This window comes from Leuciscus leuciscus (assembly GCF_965113295.1).
Source record: "Leuciscus leuciscus genome assembly, chromosome: 5".
NCBI lineage: Eukaryota > Metazoa > Chordata > Actinopteri > Cypriniformes > Leuciscidae > Leuciscus > Leuciscus leuciscus.
Window position 1 is genome coordinate 4,454,107 of NC_138729.1, and position 16,269 is coordinate 4,470,375.

A 16,269-nucleotide genomic window follows, 5' to 3' on the forward strand; every position below is an offset into this window, starting at 1 on the left:
GTCCCACGATTGGCCGGATTCACCGCATGACAACGATCACGTGTGTTTCGTGTTTATTCGAACACCCTTTAGTTACTCTAAAGCTCACAAATCAGTTTTTTATAACAGTAAACACTCTTTTCATGTCGTATGTTATATTGTGTCATGTTTATCAAATTAAAACTGATTAAAAAACGTATAGACTCCACTTCATTAATTGTAGCAATTATGTTGAACTGTATTCTTGTTCAAACAGACGCTGTATGAAGCAGTACATAAAGTAGGCCTATTGAATGAAAATGTCTCTGAAAATCTGTGTATTATTTGGCCAATATTACATTTATTTCACTTCAGCTGTGGTAAAGTACGCGAACACCACGTGAGCGGTCACTACGGGAACCAGAAAGTGTCCGACTTCACGTCTCCGTTTGCAGCTCCTCCCCGCCTGCACGTGGCTACTCTCGCCGATCGGTTACATCCAGCCGCAGCCGATGTCGAACACACCTAAACTCTATGAAGCTCCTGACATAACTGACTACTATGGCTATCAAGCAAGATTTAGAGTGAATTTAGGTTACATAATGCTGTGATCTACCTTTATTCCTGAGTCAGCTATTGTATATTTAATTTTTTTATATATCAAGCATGCACAATGTTAATAGGCCCATGGCTTATCGAAAATATATTTCTCTAGTGATTGCTGCATAACAGACAATAAACTCATACTACTAGACAACTGCAAGTTTCCTTATTTAGTGTGTGTTTCTGGACATTAGCACAGCTGTGAGCTCACTATCGCCTTGATCGCGGTTATTAACTAGTCTCTGAATTCTAGCTAAAAGTGCTAATATCAAATCACGATTGGTAACATGACAATAAAGTTGAACCCTTGTATAAAAAAATGTGTGTTGTGTGTTTTGCTCCTCCCTGCTCGTGCTCGAGTCACTGCATGAGGAGATCTTCACTGACTCAGATTTAGCTTCTCTTTGGACTGAAGGATGTTTTACGAAGAATCTTTCCTTTCTAATAAGAGCAAAGGTTTTTAAAAGAGGTAAGCTAATATTGCATGTTATTTTTTTTATTTATTTTTTATTTTTTAAATTTGGGGAAATACCGTGAAAAGAGTAATATGTTTATGAAATTGTAGACTCTTCTGTATGATGCATTTAGGTCTATTTGGTAATTTGACTGTTTAATGTGCACAGATATTAAGTTGCTGGTGTTACAGTGTAATGTTTACATTGCATGTAATAACTCTAACAGTAAATCATAAATAATTACAATCAACAAACCCTAATCCTATAGTAAGTACAAGTTGTTAACTAATATTAATCAGTAAATTAACTATAGCTACTACACTGTCATAAGGACACCTTAGCATAAAGTGTAACTGATTTAGGGGTTAGGTGTTTGTAATTATGCATAATTTTCTGTTAATACTATAGTAACATGTAACTGCAAATAAAATAAAGTGATACCAAAATGACTTCTTAAAAAGGTTTAATCAGTCTTTAACTTGTTATCGAATAAATATATCTAAAAATCCTTGAAACATAATACATTTACTTGAAATATGAAGATATTGAGACCTGTTTTCATATGATGTAACTTTAATACGACTGGAGTTTTTTCGTGCTACACTGGCAGATTTTTGTTTCACTCGTAATTATAAACCAGTTAAAAACAAGTGGAAAAAACAAAGATAAATTGTTAATAATATGATTTTTGCTCTGTATTATCTTTGTTTAACTGGTAAATGATAGTATATAATCTTATTAAAGATTATACTCATTAGTTATCATGATGATATGGAAGACTGTACACGATATGATCTCACTGTGCACGTTTGCTCTGAACATTGATATTGGAAGACTTAATGCATGCCATTGAAATGTACATGTGTACACTATATGAACACCAAGTTACGTGTACTTGGCAGTTTAAGTACATTTTATGAGCACCATGTTAAGTGAACTTAATTAATTTAAGTAGTCTACATGAGCACCAAGTTAAATGAACTTAATTCTTTAAGTACACTATATGAACACCATGTTAAGTGAACTTAATTAATTTAAGTAGTCTACATGAGCACCAAGTTAAATGAACTTAATTCTTTAAGTGCACTATGTGAACATCAAGTTAAGTGAACTTGCTGTATGTCTTTAAGTACACTATATGGACACCCAGTTAAGTGAACATGGCAGTTTAAGTACTGAGTCTACATGAGCACCAAGCTAAGTGAACTTACGTAGAGTCTACATATCATTTCAATGCATGCCATTCAATGCAACTGAACTAAAAACCATGTTCATGTAAATAGCCCAAAACCCTGAGATAACCTGTAACGCGTTATGTGCAAATAGCATAATGAACATTAATGCTTTTACTCAGAAAATAAACCTGAATATGTTTTTGCGTTTCAGGATATTACTAGCATGGTGACGCATCTCTATCTAATGGCAGAAAGTAACAGGACCAGCGAGGCTCCAGAACTCATCTTGTGCAGTAATCAAGCAAAGATTCATGATTGCAACCAATCAGATCCCATGAGATCTGAAAGCCCAGTGCCGCTGATGGACGCCTGGCTGGTCCCAGTGTTCTTCACCCTTATTATGTGTGTGGGCTTGGTGGGGAACTTCTTGGTCATCTATGTCGTCGTCAAAAACCAGCAGATGAAAACGGTTACGAACCTCTACATAGGTATAAAAGGTTTGTGTCTCAGAGTATAATGTACAGTGCTTATCACGTGGTTTTAATAAACACTCTTTTTCTCTTCAGTTAATCTTGCAACCACGGATATACTTTTCCTGGTTTGTTGTGTTCCTTTCACTGCCACTTTATACACTCTTCCTAGCTGGATATTTGGAGACTTCATGTGTCGGCTGGTCAATTATCTGCAACAGGTGAGAGCATTATCATTTTTCTATGTAGGAGAGAGGAAAAATATCATGCATGAAATGCCATATTGTACATAAAGATCAATAATGTTATTCATTACATGAGCAGAAATCTGGGCAAAATGCATTTAAAACTGAATATGATGAATGAAGCTAAAGTGTTCTAGGCTAAACCCTACAGTAAATGCTGAATGTGTGATGTAGTTGTGTGTCTGACTGAACTCAGGTAACGGCACAGGCAACATGCATCACTCTATCAGCGATGAGTGTGGATCGGTTTTATGTGACGGTCTACCCGCTCCAGTCTCTCCATCACCGAACGCCACAGATGGCTCTGACTGTATGCACCACTATATGGATATGTATGAAAATCATTCCAATCAGTTTAAGTACAAGCTTATATTAATCACTTTTGATTAAAAAAAATCTTATTATAGTTACACACTCATAAAAATAAAGGGGTAACACTTTACATTAAGGTTCATTAGTTAACATTAGTTAATGTATTTACTAACGTGAACTAATCATGAGCAATACATTCGTTACAGTATCTATTAATCTTTGTTAATGTTAGTTAATAAAAATACAGCTGTTCATTGTTTGTTCATGTTAGTTCACAGTGCATTAACTAATGTTGACAAGATTTTGATGAAGTATTTGTAAATATTGAAATGAACAATATTAATATAATATAATAAATGCTGTATAAGTGCAGTTCATTATTAGTTCATGTTAACTAATGTTAACTAATGAAGCTTATTGTAAAGTGTTACCAATAAAGGAGGTTTTCACCGAGGTGCCATAAAGAACCATTATTGGTTCCTTAGTGATCATTTCTGTAAATGAACCAATTTTTTTTTCTTAGTATGAAGAACATTTTAATTATCTAAAGAACTTTTTCTGCAATGGAATGGAGGTTCCGTGAATGTTAAAAGTTCTTTATAGAACCATCAATTCCAATAAAGAAGCTTTATTTTTAAGACTCTATGCTAAAGGTGACTAGCTGGAATAGTACATTATTGTAATTTCTCGGAGTTCATGATAACCTTTGTGCCACAGCCATTTGGGTTATTTTGGTTTGAATGAATGGCTTTTATTTTCATAGTTTTTATTGGCTGTGGTGAAATAAATGATTATATTCATATGTTTTCACACAGTTTCTCTGCTGTTTTCGGTGCCGATCGCGCTGTATCAGCACACAGAGTCTTCGTTCTGGTTCGGTCCGCAGACCTACTGCACTGAGGCCTTTCCTTCTCTCGTTCATAAGAGAGCTTATATTCTTTACTCCTTCTTGGCTGTTTACTTGCTGCCTCTGATCACCATCTGCATGTGTTACACCTTCATGCTCAAACGCATGGGTCAAGCCACGGTGGGACCTGTTCATGGCTGTAACCAGGTACTGCTGCTGGTACATTTCTGCATATTAAGTCAACTACATAATCACAAAGTTAAGTGAACTTAGTTTTAATGTAAACTGAACTTAAATTGCTAAGTGAACTCAATTCTGTAAGTACGCTATATGAGCACCAAGTTAAGTGAACTTACCAATTTAAGTTCAGTTTGCATTAACACTAAGTGAACTTAATTCTGTAAGTACACTAATTGAACTCCAAGTTAAGTGAACTTAGCAATTTAAGTTCAGTTTACATTAACACTAGTGAACTTAATTCTGTAAGTACACTATATGAACAACAAGTTAAGTGAACTTAGCAATTTAAGTTCAGTTTACATTAACACTAAGTGAAATTAATTCTGTAAGTATGCTATATGAACACTGAGTTAAGTGAACTCAACCATTTTAGTACACTATGAACACAGTAAACTTAGCAATTTCAGTCGACATGAGCACCAAGTTAAGTGAACTTAATTCTGTAAATACACTAATGAACACCTAGTTAAGTGGACATAGCAATTTATGTAGTCTACATGAACACCAAGTTAAGTGAACTTAAATATACATGTTTTGAGAGACCCAATTACTCAAATTGAGGAAACGAGATCACTCCATCAATAAAGTGCAGTCGACTTATTAGGGTTTTCAGTATAGAAGAAAATGATATACAGTCAAACCAAAAATGATTCAACACCAGATATAATTTTTTATTATCCATTTTTTACTAGTGGGTGCAGGACACTATAGTTCATTTATGTAAGTGAGGATGGCAAAATAAAGTAAACTGTGACATATTATACCCAAAAATTATTCATACAGTGACTACCAGTAAAATGTATAAAAATGTGGGACCAAAAATGATTCAGACACTTTGACCTGATCATGTTTTGCTGAAGTGTTTCTTCTTTAATTTCTAATGCGACCTTTTTACACACAGACTGAACAAAATGAAGCACTGCTTGGTAATTTGTTGATCTAAATTGGTATTATCTAATTGTGTAGTTACATTTAACAGCTGACAGATATTCAACATAATTCATCTGTGAGAGTCTAACAGAAGGACGGACAAAACCAGTCAAATATCAACTGATGTGATAACTCATATTTTATTTCCATTTTCTAAACTATAGCGAATAAACTGTGATAATGTTGAAGGTGTCTGAATAAATGTTGGTTTGACTGTATATAAACCCCTAATGAACCGTGATTTGTCTGATGGTGTTCTCCAGCTGCAGACTCCAGCAGAACGAGTGGAAGCCGTGCGGACCAGAGTCTCCAGAATGGTGGTTGTAATGGTTCTGCTGTTTATAGTGTGCTGGGGTCCCATTCAGATCCTGATCCTCTTACAAGCGTTCTGTTCTGAGGATGTCAGTCACAGTTATACGCTCTACAAACTCAAGATCTGGGCTCACTGCATGTCCTATTCCAATTCCTCCATAAACCCCGTGATCTACGCCTTCATGGGAGCCAACTTTAGAAAGGCCTTCAGAAGTGTGTTTCCTCTGATCTTCAAAAGGAGCGCGCGAACAACCGAGCCCATAACCTATAACAGGGAGATGAACTTTCTTTCATCCCGGCCTCAAAGGATGCTTTGGACAGGTTATGCATAATTATACCTTTTATTGACAAAATCAATAACGCTTTATGAAGATGCCCTCCGACCTGAGTTATGGGACTGAAAGGTAAAAGGTAAAGAACCAAAATTATGTGATTAGAAGAACATAATTTTTGATTCAACTTGAATAAACTAACAATTCAAATTAAAACAATTATTTCTGAATACACTATGACGCTATGGGACTGAATATATACACTTGGAAAAGAAATAGTAGGCTATACTTATTACAGAAATAATTCACTTTGAAAGAATATACTTGGGTTTGAACTGAATGTAATGCTTTACAATGCATGTTACTTGCAATGAGACTTGTCAATTTGATTTCATGGTGACTTTAAAGTCCCCCTGTGGTGAAAATCCAGCTTTTAATGTTGTTTATATGTCTATGTGGTGTTTTTAATATGCTTTAAGACAAACCATGTGTAAATTCATAAGTCGACAGCATTGCTGAGTATTTCCTCCTTAAAACTGCAGTGAACCAAAGACAGTCTCAAAAACACGCTTTGAAATCGCTGGTGTTTCTGACGTCACAAACTACCTTGTAACCAATCAGATCAACGTGTGATCGTCAACCAGTGGATCTCTGAGCTGAGTGAGTGGAGGCGGGGCTCATTTGCATATTCATAGAACCGCGTATACTAAATGAGGCAAGAGTGTCGAGTTACATTCAAAATAAGGCATGAAGATTTTGTTTTCAAGGAATAAAACGTTTAAATATGTCATTTTGATGATCAAAGATGAGTTTTATGGAATAAAATAAATAAAATAAAATGTGACTACAAGGAGACTTATTAAAATTTATTTTAAATGCAAATAGCTGAAATTATAGCGCTTTTTTTGAAATATGGTGTATTGTTGAATGTACTGTCAAAAACATTACAGTATGGTTAGCTAACATAATACTTCAGTGTTATTATACTGAAACTTGTATGACATGTTTAAATATATTTGTAATTGCACATTTGTTTTGATGAAGTTGCAATTTAGTAGGCTACATTTAAGATATATTGACTTTAAATGTAATATCAAGTACAATAATCAGGTATTTTACAGCATGACACAAGATTATTAAAATATTTTACATTACAAATGGCACTTTTGTAAGTGTGTGGAGAAACAGTCATGAAAGTGAGATCTTATTTCATATAAATGTTATATTATCTGCAAGCACAGTTCTAAAAAGTATATTTTTAAGATTTAAAGTACACTACAAGGGAACATTCAGTATAATTAAGTGCACTTGTTTTTACAAGGCTACTCTTTCATCTTTACATATAAACAGAAATATCCACAAACATAGCTTGACTTTCTTAGACGATAAGCACGGATCCACTAACCTGCGGCTCAGTCTTACTCCTTTGGACTTCAATCTAAGTCACTCTCAGTTTGACCTCTATATTTTCCTCCATGTTCTTCTTCCATGTTGTTTAAAATGCCACTTCCTCATCAATACTAAAGACATGTTGTTGATGAGCATGTTGTTGGGCATCTTGATCCATAAGTGCAATGTTGTATCAAACATTCTCACTTCTCGAGGTCTTCCTTTGTAATGCTATCACTCCACATGCACAGAATTAAAATTTAAGGACTCGCTTAATTTGCTTCATTGGGGTTCTTTTAAAGGGGTGGTATAATGCACTTTTCACAAGATGTAAAATAAGTCTTTGATATCTCCAGAGTGTGTATGTGAAGTTTTAGCTCAAAATACCCCACAGATATTTTTATATAGCATGATAAATTTGTCACTTTTTGAGGGTGAGGAAAAACGCACCGTTTATGTGTCCGTGCCTTTAAATGCAAATGAGCTGCTGCTCCCGGCACAGGGGGCGGAGCTTCAACAGCTTGTGTCCTGGAAATTTCAAAAACGTTTAGCCTTTTATGTTCAAACCGGAGTCAGAAAGATGGAGAGACTCAAGAAGTGACAACATGTAGACATTTCTGAATGGTTAGTTTATGTAGCTTATGTGTAGTTATCTTCTAGTCATTGATTAGCATATTCTGTCTTGATATAATCTATAAATCATGTTCCGGGGGCGGGGTTCATGTAAATTTTAGGGTTGGTGATGATGTCACTAACCCGGGAGGAATGTCTTGTAGTCTCTACCAGCCGTTTGTTGTAGTCCTTAAAAAGCAATTTCTTTAAAAGAAAATATATTCCTTTGCTTTGAACTTTGAGCATTGTAACTTTTCAGATGTTGTTTATGCTCAAACAGCAACATTACACACTAACTAAAGTTAGAAAAGTGAAATCATAATCAACCATCCCTTTAAGGGTGATTGGGACAGTTTTTTGAATTTCCACCTTGTGTAAGGTTTCTTGCCATAAATTAAACATTTCTGTAATACTGAAGATGTTACCTATCCATTTGAACAGGAAACATGTCATATCATATGAACAAGTCAACAAATCATAATGCAAGATTTCCTTTTCTTTTTTTTCTTTTTTTTTGCTGGCTGCAGTTCACTTAACGGCCACAGGTGTCACTAATAACACGCGTTTCTATATACATATAGCCCATTTAAAGTCCCCCTGTGGTGAAAATCCAGCTTTTAATGTTGTTTATATGTCTATGTGGTGTTTTTAATACGCTTTAAGACAAACCATGTGTAAATTCATAAGTCGACAGCATTGCTGAGTATTTCCTCCTTAAAACTGCAGTGAACCAAAGACAGTCTCAAAAACACGCTTTGAAATCGCTGGTGTTTCTGACGTCACAAACTACCTTGTAACCAATCAGATCAACGTGTGATCGTCAACCAGTGGATCTCTGAGCTGAGTGAGTGAGTGGAGGCGGGGCTCATTTGCATATTCATAGAAAACAATCCGAAAACCATTTTTATAACCATGTAGTCTTCAAGGAAAGAGAATGGTAAAAAACAAACAAATAACACAAACTGATCCCAATGAATAGAAATCAGATATAAAACGTTAAAATACCATTTTGACTATTTTGATTTGACAGCAACCGAGTGTGTTTCATCATGGATTGATCTGAAAGGATCAACAACAAGTTTCATACATTCATTCATTCATTCTAGAACCTTAAGAGCATGTTTATCAACTAGGCCTATTGATGTTTTTAATACTAATCACCTCAGAGATGGACAAAGTACACAACTTCTTTACTTGAGTGAAAGTACATATACTACTGGTCAAATATTACTCCGTTACAAGTAAATGTTGTAAAGACCGATTTTTACTTGAGTAAAAGTACATAAGTAGCCTACTTGTTTTTAAAAGTACTTAAGTATCAAAAGTAAGAAAATGTCAATGCATTGTTTTATTATTGTTACATTGTTTTATGTAATACTTATAGTAGCCTACCTTATGCCTCTGAATCTGCATACCCTCATATCAATATCACATTTATTTCTAGAACACAGTTCCAGTAGTGGGATTGAATGTGAGATTGAATAAGTCACTCAATAACGTCCACAATGGACACCCAAAAATGGCTGTTCCCTCAAATACTGCCCTATTTAAAGTTTTTTGACTTTTAGTATGAATATGTTAGCCTTACTGTTATCTATAAGCTAGTGTGCTCCAAAACAATGACAAAATTCACATTTAGAAGACCAAACCCAACATTGAAAATGAAAATCGGGTTGATTGACGTTAATCTCCAAGGTTGGACAGACGTATTGTGGTTGAAAATGAAAATCGGGTTGACGTCAGAAACCAAAATTTCATTTCCAACCAAAATCCAACGTCTGTTTAATGTCACACTTTCTACTCAAGGACCTTGACAGAAATGTAGTGGAGTAAAAAGTATGATATTTGTCTTTCAAATGTAGTGAAGTTAAAGTAAAAAGTTTCCTGAAAAAAAATGATACTCAAGTAAAGTACATATACTCAAAAAGTGTACTTAAGTACAGTACTCAAGTATATGTACTTTGGTAGGCCTACTGTCCGCCTCTGCCATTAATAGAGATAAATGGTTACAATGGTATTTTGTTTGGTTTTCTTCCTGGTTACAAATCATTGCCAGTGTATTCGAGCTGCTTGTTAAGGTCAATATAGACAGACAAATAGACGGATTCAATTATCATTTATTACTTGTTTTGCTGTTGAGTCTCAAGCCGCCAGTGGGTGGCGCTGTGCGCGTGTGATGTCCCCGAGCCGCAGTGAGTAGAAGAAGAGCTCTACAGACCACAGCAGTCGTGAGTAGGAATCATAAACTCACTTATATTTTACTACCCTTTTTAAAGTTATTATAGCCCACTTATAAACGCGCTGCAGACAATCAAACAGAACTCTTTTATAATTCAGCGTAAACTATCGATAACTACACTGACAGGTCGTAGATTTTAGATGATAAAAACTCCACATCACCGCTATCTACCGTGTATGAAAGCATTCATATATAATAAGAGCATATCAAAATTCCTCTTGAGTGTATCCAGTGTCGAATAGATTTCAGTCACATAAAGCACTATGTGCAGTATAGACAGCTTTATTATTCTGGCTTGACAAAAATTGTGCAAACGTGAATGAGCCTTTGTGTTTCATGTGAATACGTCTGTCTGTCTGTCTATCTATCTACAATATCTATCTATCTATCTATCTATCTATCTATCTATCTATCTATCTATCTATCTATCATCTGTCTGTCTGTCTTTCAGTCTGTCTGTCAATCTGTATATCTATGTGTCTGTCTGTCTGTCTGTCTGTCTGTCTATCTATCTACAATATCTAACTATCTATCTATCTATCTATCTATCTATCATCTGTCTGTCTGTCTTTCAGTCTGTCTGTCAATCTGTATATCTATGTGTCTGTCTGTGTAAGTCAAGCTTTCAGGCAAGCCAACACATAAAAGCTTATCATAACAAAGTTTCCTTGTTTAGTTGTGATGTGTGCACTATTAATCTTGCACGTTTGTTCCTAGTGTTCACACCATGTCAGGAAGAGCAGGAGGACTCGGAGGGTTTGCTCAGGTCACGGACTGTTTGTACATCGGCAACGGCAAAACGGCCAACGACTCTTCAGTCATAAGCTCTCTCAACATCACATGTGTTATTAATGCAACTCAGGACATCAGAAACTCAAACATTCCCACTATCGATTATATGCACGTGTCCGTCTCCGATGATCCCGAATCCAGACTCACTGAGCATTTTGACGCAGTTGCTGATAAGATACAGCAGGTTTGTGAAGAACATGGACGAGTCCTGGTTCACTGTAACGCAGGGGTCAGTCGCTCCGCGGCTCTGTGTCTGGCGTTCCTGATGAAACACTGTCATCACACACTAGCAGAGGCTCACACACGACTCAAAGCTCAGAGACCCATCATCAGACCGAACACCGGCTTCTGGAGGCAGCTCGTCGAGTACGAGCACAAAATACATGGACAAAATACAGTCAGGATGATCAGCTCTCCTGTTGGAGACATTCCAGATTTATATGAGAGAGAAACAAGGGGATTGATTCCACTTTAGGAGAGGAAATGTTTGTGTTTCTTGTTATTTCATTCATATTTGAATGATGTTGGAAAAAAAATGTTGGGTGTATCAACATTATGTTTGATTTTATAAGTTGTGGTGTTCTTTATAATTAAGTGTTTGTGATGTTATGCAATAAACAACCAGAAGATGGCAGAAGAATTCTTAGTTTGGCATGTTGATTGAAGTACAGTGACCCAACAGAATATGTGTACGCTTAAACCACACTTAAAAATGAGTCATTGCGTTAGAGAACAAAACATAAACCTTGTAGCATTAATTTTAAAGTCCCCCTGTAGTGCATTTTTATCCCTTAAAACTCATCTTTGATCTCCAAATTGACACATTTAAGTTTTTTCTTCATGCCTTAAAATATCTTGAATGTAACTCGACACCCTTGCCTCATTTAGTATACGCGGTTCTATGAATATGCAAATGAGCCCCGCCTCCACTCACTCACTCAGCTCAGAGATCCACTGGTTGACGATCACACGTTGATCTGATTGGTTACAAGGTAGTTTGTGACGTCAGAAACACCAGCGATTTCAAAGCGTGTGTTTGAGACTGTCTTTGGTTCACTGCAGTTTTAAGGAGGAAATACTCAGCAATGCTGTCGACTTATGAATTTACACATGGTTTGTCTTAAAGCGTATTAAAAACACCACATAAACATATAAACAACATTAAAAGCTTGATTTTCACAACAGGGGGACTTTAAAGACACCATGAAATCAAATTGACAAGTCTTATTTTTAATGGTATATTTCAGTTTTTTTAAATGATTTATCGTGCACATCATTATTTATTTTTTATTCATGCGCCTCATAATCTTGAATCAGAATAACTTCCCCTCCCCCTTGCAGTGACATTATCTCTTCTCTAATGAAGAGGGCACAGTAACCTGTCACTCACATGAGATCCACCAATAGCAAACCACAACCATCCAATCAATTCCCCACAGACAAAATCATTTCCTTGTTCGAGAAGCCGTTTCACTCGATATACGTCACAATCATAGGTCACAAAAGGGAAGAAAAGACTAGTGCAACTTCTGTTTCATGACGACTTTAAAGAGAAATAGCTCACTTCTCAAGCCAAACAGACCTGTGAGTTACACATCTGTGTGCACTGACTTCATACATCCACTAAAAATCATCTTGGGACTAGATTATTAAAATCAATGCAAAAATGGCTCAGACAAAATGAAGTTCAGAGAGAGCTCCAGCATCACTTGCTTGCAGATGCCATCTGGTTCAGTGTATGTGTTGGTCAGTGCAAAGGCATTCAGACATTGCAATGTGGATTAAGTGTAAGATTGTTGTGGTTTACCAAGAATATTTTTGTACTAACAATATCCGTCCACAATAAAGTTCTCTTGGAAGGCCTGAAAGGCAAATTCCTCCCATGAAAAAAATACAAAAAATTTAATCTGGCCAATGTCTGTCAACCCTCCCGTTTTTCCCGGGATTCTCCCGTATTTTACCTTGCTATAACGCTATCTTCCCGTTTAACTATTTCCCCGTATTTCTCCCGTATTTCTAATCTTTCTATAAAAAAAATTTTTTATAAAAAATCCCACTGGGCGCAAACCAGTTAAGCAGAAATCCCACCCTGCAGTTGATTTCATTGGTTAAGGTTACTTAACCCTGCGGTTACTTAAAGGTCCGCTGAAGTAGTTTGGGGGATAAAAAATCGCGCGAAGAAGAACAGCAGCATCCCGAGGAGGATGGACGAACATGAGAAAGATGGCATTGGAGACTATGTATGTAATGTATTATGTATGTAATACAGAGATTATGTATAAATATATCATCTCTGTATTACATACATAATACATTACATACATAGTCTCCAATGCCATCTTTCTCATGTTCGTCCATCCTGCAAAAAACTTTATTAAAATTACAAGTGAACCTCAAGGAAAATTATATGTATATGTATGTATGTATATATATATATATATATATATATATATATATATACAGAGGCAGGCTAAATACACATTAATTGCGCAGATATTAACATAAATAAATTTATTTATGTTAATAGGCCTATTTGCTCAATGTGTATTTAGCCTGCCTCTGTATATATATATATAATTTTCTTTGAGGTTCACTTGTGATGTTAATAAAGTTTTTTTGCACAGACAAAATATATGTGGAAAAATGATAATCCCCCTTTTTTTAAGGGGCGGCTCCTTTAAGGCTTGTCATAAAATGACATGCGATGCTGTCAGATCCAATGCAGTTGGCGGTTTCATCTTTCGACAATCATAAAAAAAACTAAACTAAACTTTTATTTGAACGATATTATAAATCAAACATAACCTTGGTTTTATTCAGACAAGACAAATAAATATTGTTTGAAAACAAACAAACAATGAGCCTGGGTTAATAACGTTATACATTTGATTTTAATTTTTTAATTCATTTTTGGCTCTGATGTGCTGAAATCAATTTTCATATCTGCGTGTGTTGTGCCTCAGTTTGAAACATTTATGTATTTTTAAGTTTTGAAATCTTAAAAAAAGTCATTTGCAATTAAGATCTACAACTAACTAGATTGTTTCATTGGCATTGGAATGTGTGTATTTCCAGCAGCATTTTTACAGAGACACGTGGTGTAAGTGAAAATTCACACACACCCTGATGGTGAATATTTGATATGTGGCAATGGTGTGACGCGGCATGAAGATTACTTCCTTGTTTGATTTTTTTTTTTTTTTTTTAAAAGGTTTTTATGGTCACGTGACCTGGGCATTGTACAAATATTCCTGGTCCGGCCCATGAGGCTGTACGGGGCTTTCCGTCTTCCTGAATTATGAATCTCCAGTCTTCACAGTACTTTTCTACTGTCTGGTTTCCTGGTCCAAAAAAAACCACACAGAACTGAAAGTTATTCTGTGAAAGTTATGAAACTGGTTGGCATTGTTTTGGAGTGTTAGCAGATAATAACTTATTATCAAATTTTATGTTTATATGGAGGTCCATTTCTGACACACAAGAAAAAGAAAAGAGATAAATTAAGAGATTACAAAATCTAAATGATGACATAAAAGACTTTTATCTCGTAATGACTTTTTATCTCATAATTACGATTGACCCAAATATGATAATTTTTTCACTAATGTGGCAGAAACAGGCTTCCATTCTTTAAGTATTTACCTCAAAATAATTTTTTTTAAAAAGGTCTGTGCATTTAATATGTTTCATTGCAAATCTTAGTTTCCACTGAAGTAAGTGTGCTGGCCTTAAATAGTGAGCACAGCTGTTTTTCAGAACATCCAATAAACTTCATGTTGTGTTTAATATACCTCTTTGTAAGCAGTGTATCGTGAGTCCAGCACACTTACTTCAGTGGAAACTGAAAAGGGAAGAGAGAAAAGGGGGTTTTATATTGCCATTTCATACAAATGTCATCGGTTTTGGATTCCAAACTTCACAATAATGCCCCACTGCTCGAGGCCAAATAAAGCAGATGTCTGTGACCTCTTTAACTTTATTATTTATTTATTTTCAAAGAAGACATGCAAATGTCTGATATTCCAAACACTAACATGTTTTCTGTATGACCCCTGTTGATCCATACATACTGGTTCAGTAATCTGGAAGGGAATATCATTAATCCCTCTGACACTATAGACTGACTCCAGTGATCACTTTGGAAGAGCTCATGAACTCAGAATTGGGACGTGCAGCAGTTAATCAACCATATCAAGCACAAAAGAAGACATTACTCAAAGAAAAGAGTTATTCAGTGGTCTGAATGAGCAGAGTCTGCATATATACTGTTCAACCGTTTGGGCTCAGTGAGATTTTTGAATGTTTTTTTGGGGGGAAAATAATAATAATGAACTATTGCAAACCCATTTCCGACTCGAAAGAAAAAGTCATAGTGAATCATGACTGAAATCATGACTGAAACTGAAATTATGGCATGCTAAGTCATAAGTATTGCATAAAACTGTGAATTATGAGTTGAAATTATGGCTTAAAAAGTAATAGTTTTCATGATGGGTCTATATTTTCAGTGATCTGGACTGCAGGTCCACTCAAGAATCCACTCTGTTGCACATAAAGAATGAGGCCTGGCTTTGTCTTGCTTCCCAGGAAAGATGTCATCTTGATGTCAGTATATGTCTCTGTACAATCCCGATATACTCCTCCACATTAATGTTTCCCTCACACACATGCGAGTCACTCGTGCCGTTTCCACTGATGCTCCTCCACTCATGACAGATGTTTGCTTCCCTGTCGCTGATGAAGTCTGGATGATCCCTTTCGTCTTTGGGATTGAGACCTCGATGTCCGTTTCCCCCAAAACTGTCTGAAACATGGACTCATCAGACCACAGCACACATTTCCACAGTGTTCTGGATCATCTGAGATGAGCTCGGGCTCAGAGAACTCTCCAGCATCTCTGCATTGAACTGATGTACATTTACATTTTACATTTATTCATTTAGCTGACGCTTTTATCCAGAGCGACTTACAATTGCTATATATGTCAGAGGTCGCACGCCTCTGGAGCAACTAGGGGTTAAGTGTCTTGCTCAGGGACACATTGGTGTCTCACAGTGGATTCGAACCCGGGTCTCTCACACCAAAGGCATGTGTCTTATCCACTGCGCCACCACCACCCCATGTATAGTTTCATGTATAGTTTCAAGGAGAAACTGATGTATAGTTTCTCCTTGCGTTACAGAGATTCGAGAGGCAGACTGTGTTCAGTGTTTTCCAGAGTTCTCCTGAGCACATGTGTCTGTATATAATACATGATGGTTTATCATGCAGTGCCGTCTGAGGGGTCAAAGGTCACGCACGTTCAACAGAGGTTTCCTGTAGGACTGAGATTTCTCTGGATTCCCTGAATCTTTTCACATTATCATGTATGATAGATGGTGAAAGACCTAAATACTTTGCAATCTTGCATTGAGAAAT

General features: G+C 36.1%; 2 protein-coding genes across 3 annotated transcripts; both read left to right on the plus strand.

Moving 5' to 3' along the window:
* The first annotated feature begins 242 nt into the window (after positions 1–242).
* On the plus strand, positions 243–7,089 carry kiss1rb (KISS1 receptor b). The gene is made up of 6 exons (XM_082169523.1): positions 243–1,030; positions 2,403–2,679; positions 2,758–2,882; positions 3,103–3,238; positions 4,034–4,272; positions 5,499–7,089. The coding sequence occupies exons 2-6, from the start codon at positions 2,415–2,417 to the stop codon at positions 5,877–5,879; spliced, it is 1,146 nt and encodes a 381-aa protein (XP_082025649.1). The 5' UTR covers positions 243–1,030; positions 2,403–2,414; the 3' UTR covers positions 5,880–7,089.
* A 2,891-nt stretch (positions 7,090–9,980) lies between these two features.
* LOC309498110 (dual specificity protein phosphatase 14) lies at positions 9,981–11,491 on the plus strand. Of its 2 annotated transcripts, none has more exons than XM_082168631.1 (2): positions 9,981–10,048; positions 10,777–11,491. In XM_082168631.1, exon 2 carries the CDS (start codon positions 10,787–10,789, stop codon positions 11,324–11,326), a length of 540 nt encoding a protein of 179 aa, XP_082024757.1. In that variant the 5' UTR covers positions 9,981–10,048; positions 10,777–10,786; the 3' UTR covers positions 11,327–11,491. The 2 variants fall into 2 exon arrangements, with proteins under 2 accessions (XP_082024757.1, XP_082024758.1); XM_082168632.1 differs by having other exon boundaries at positions 10,034–10,052.
* Positions 11,492–16,269: the final 4,778 nt, after the last annotated feature.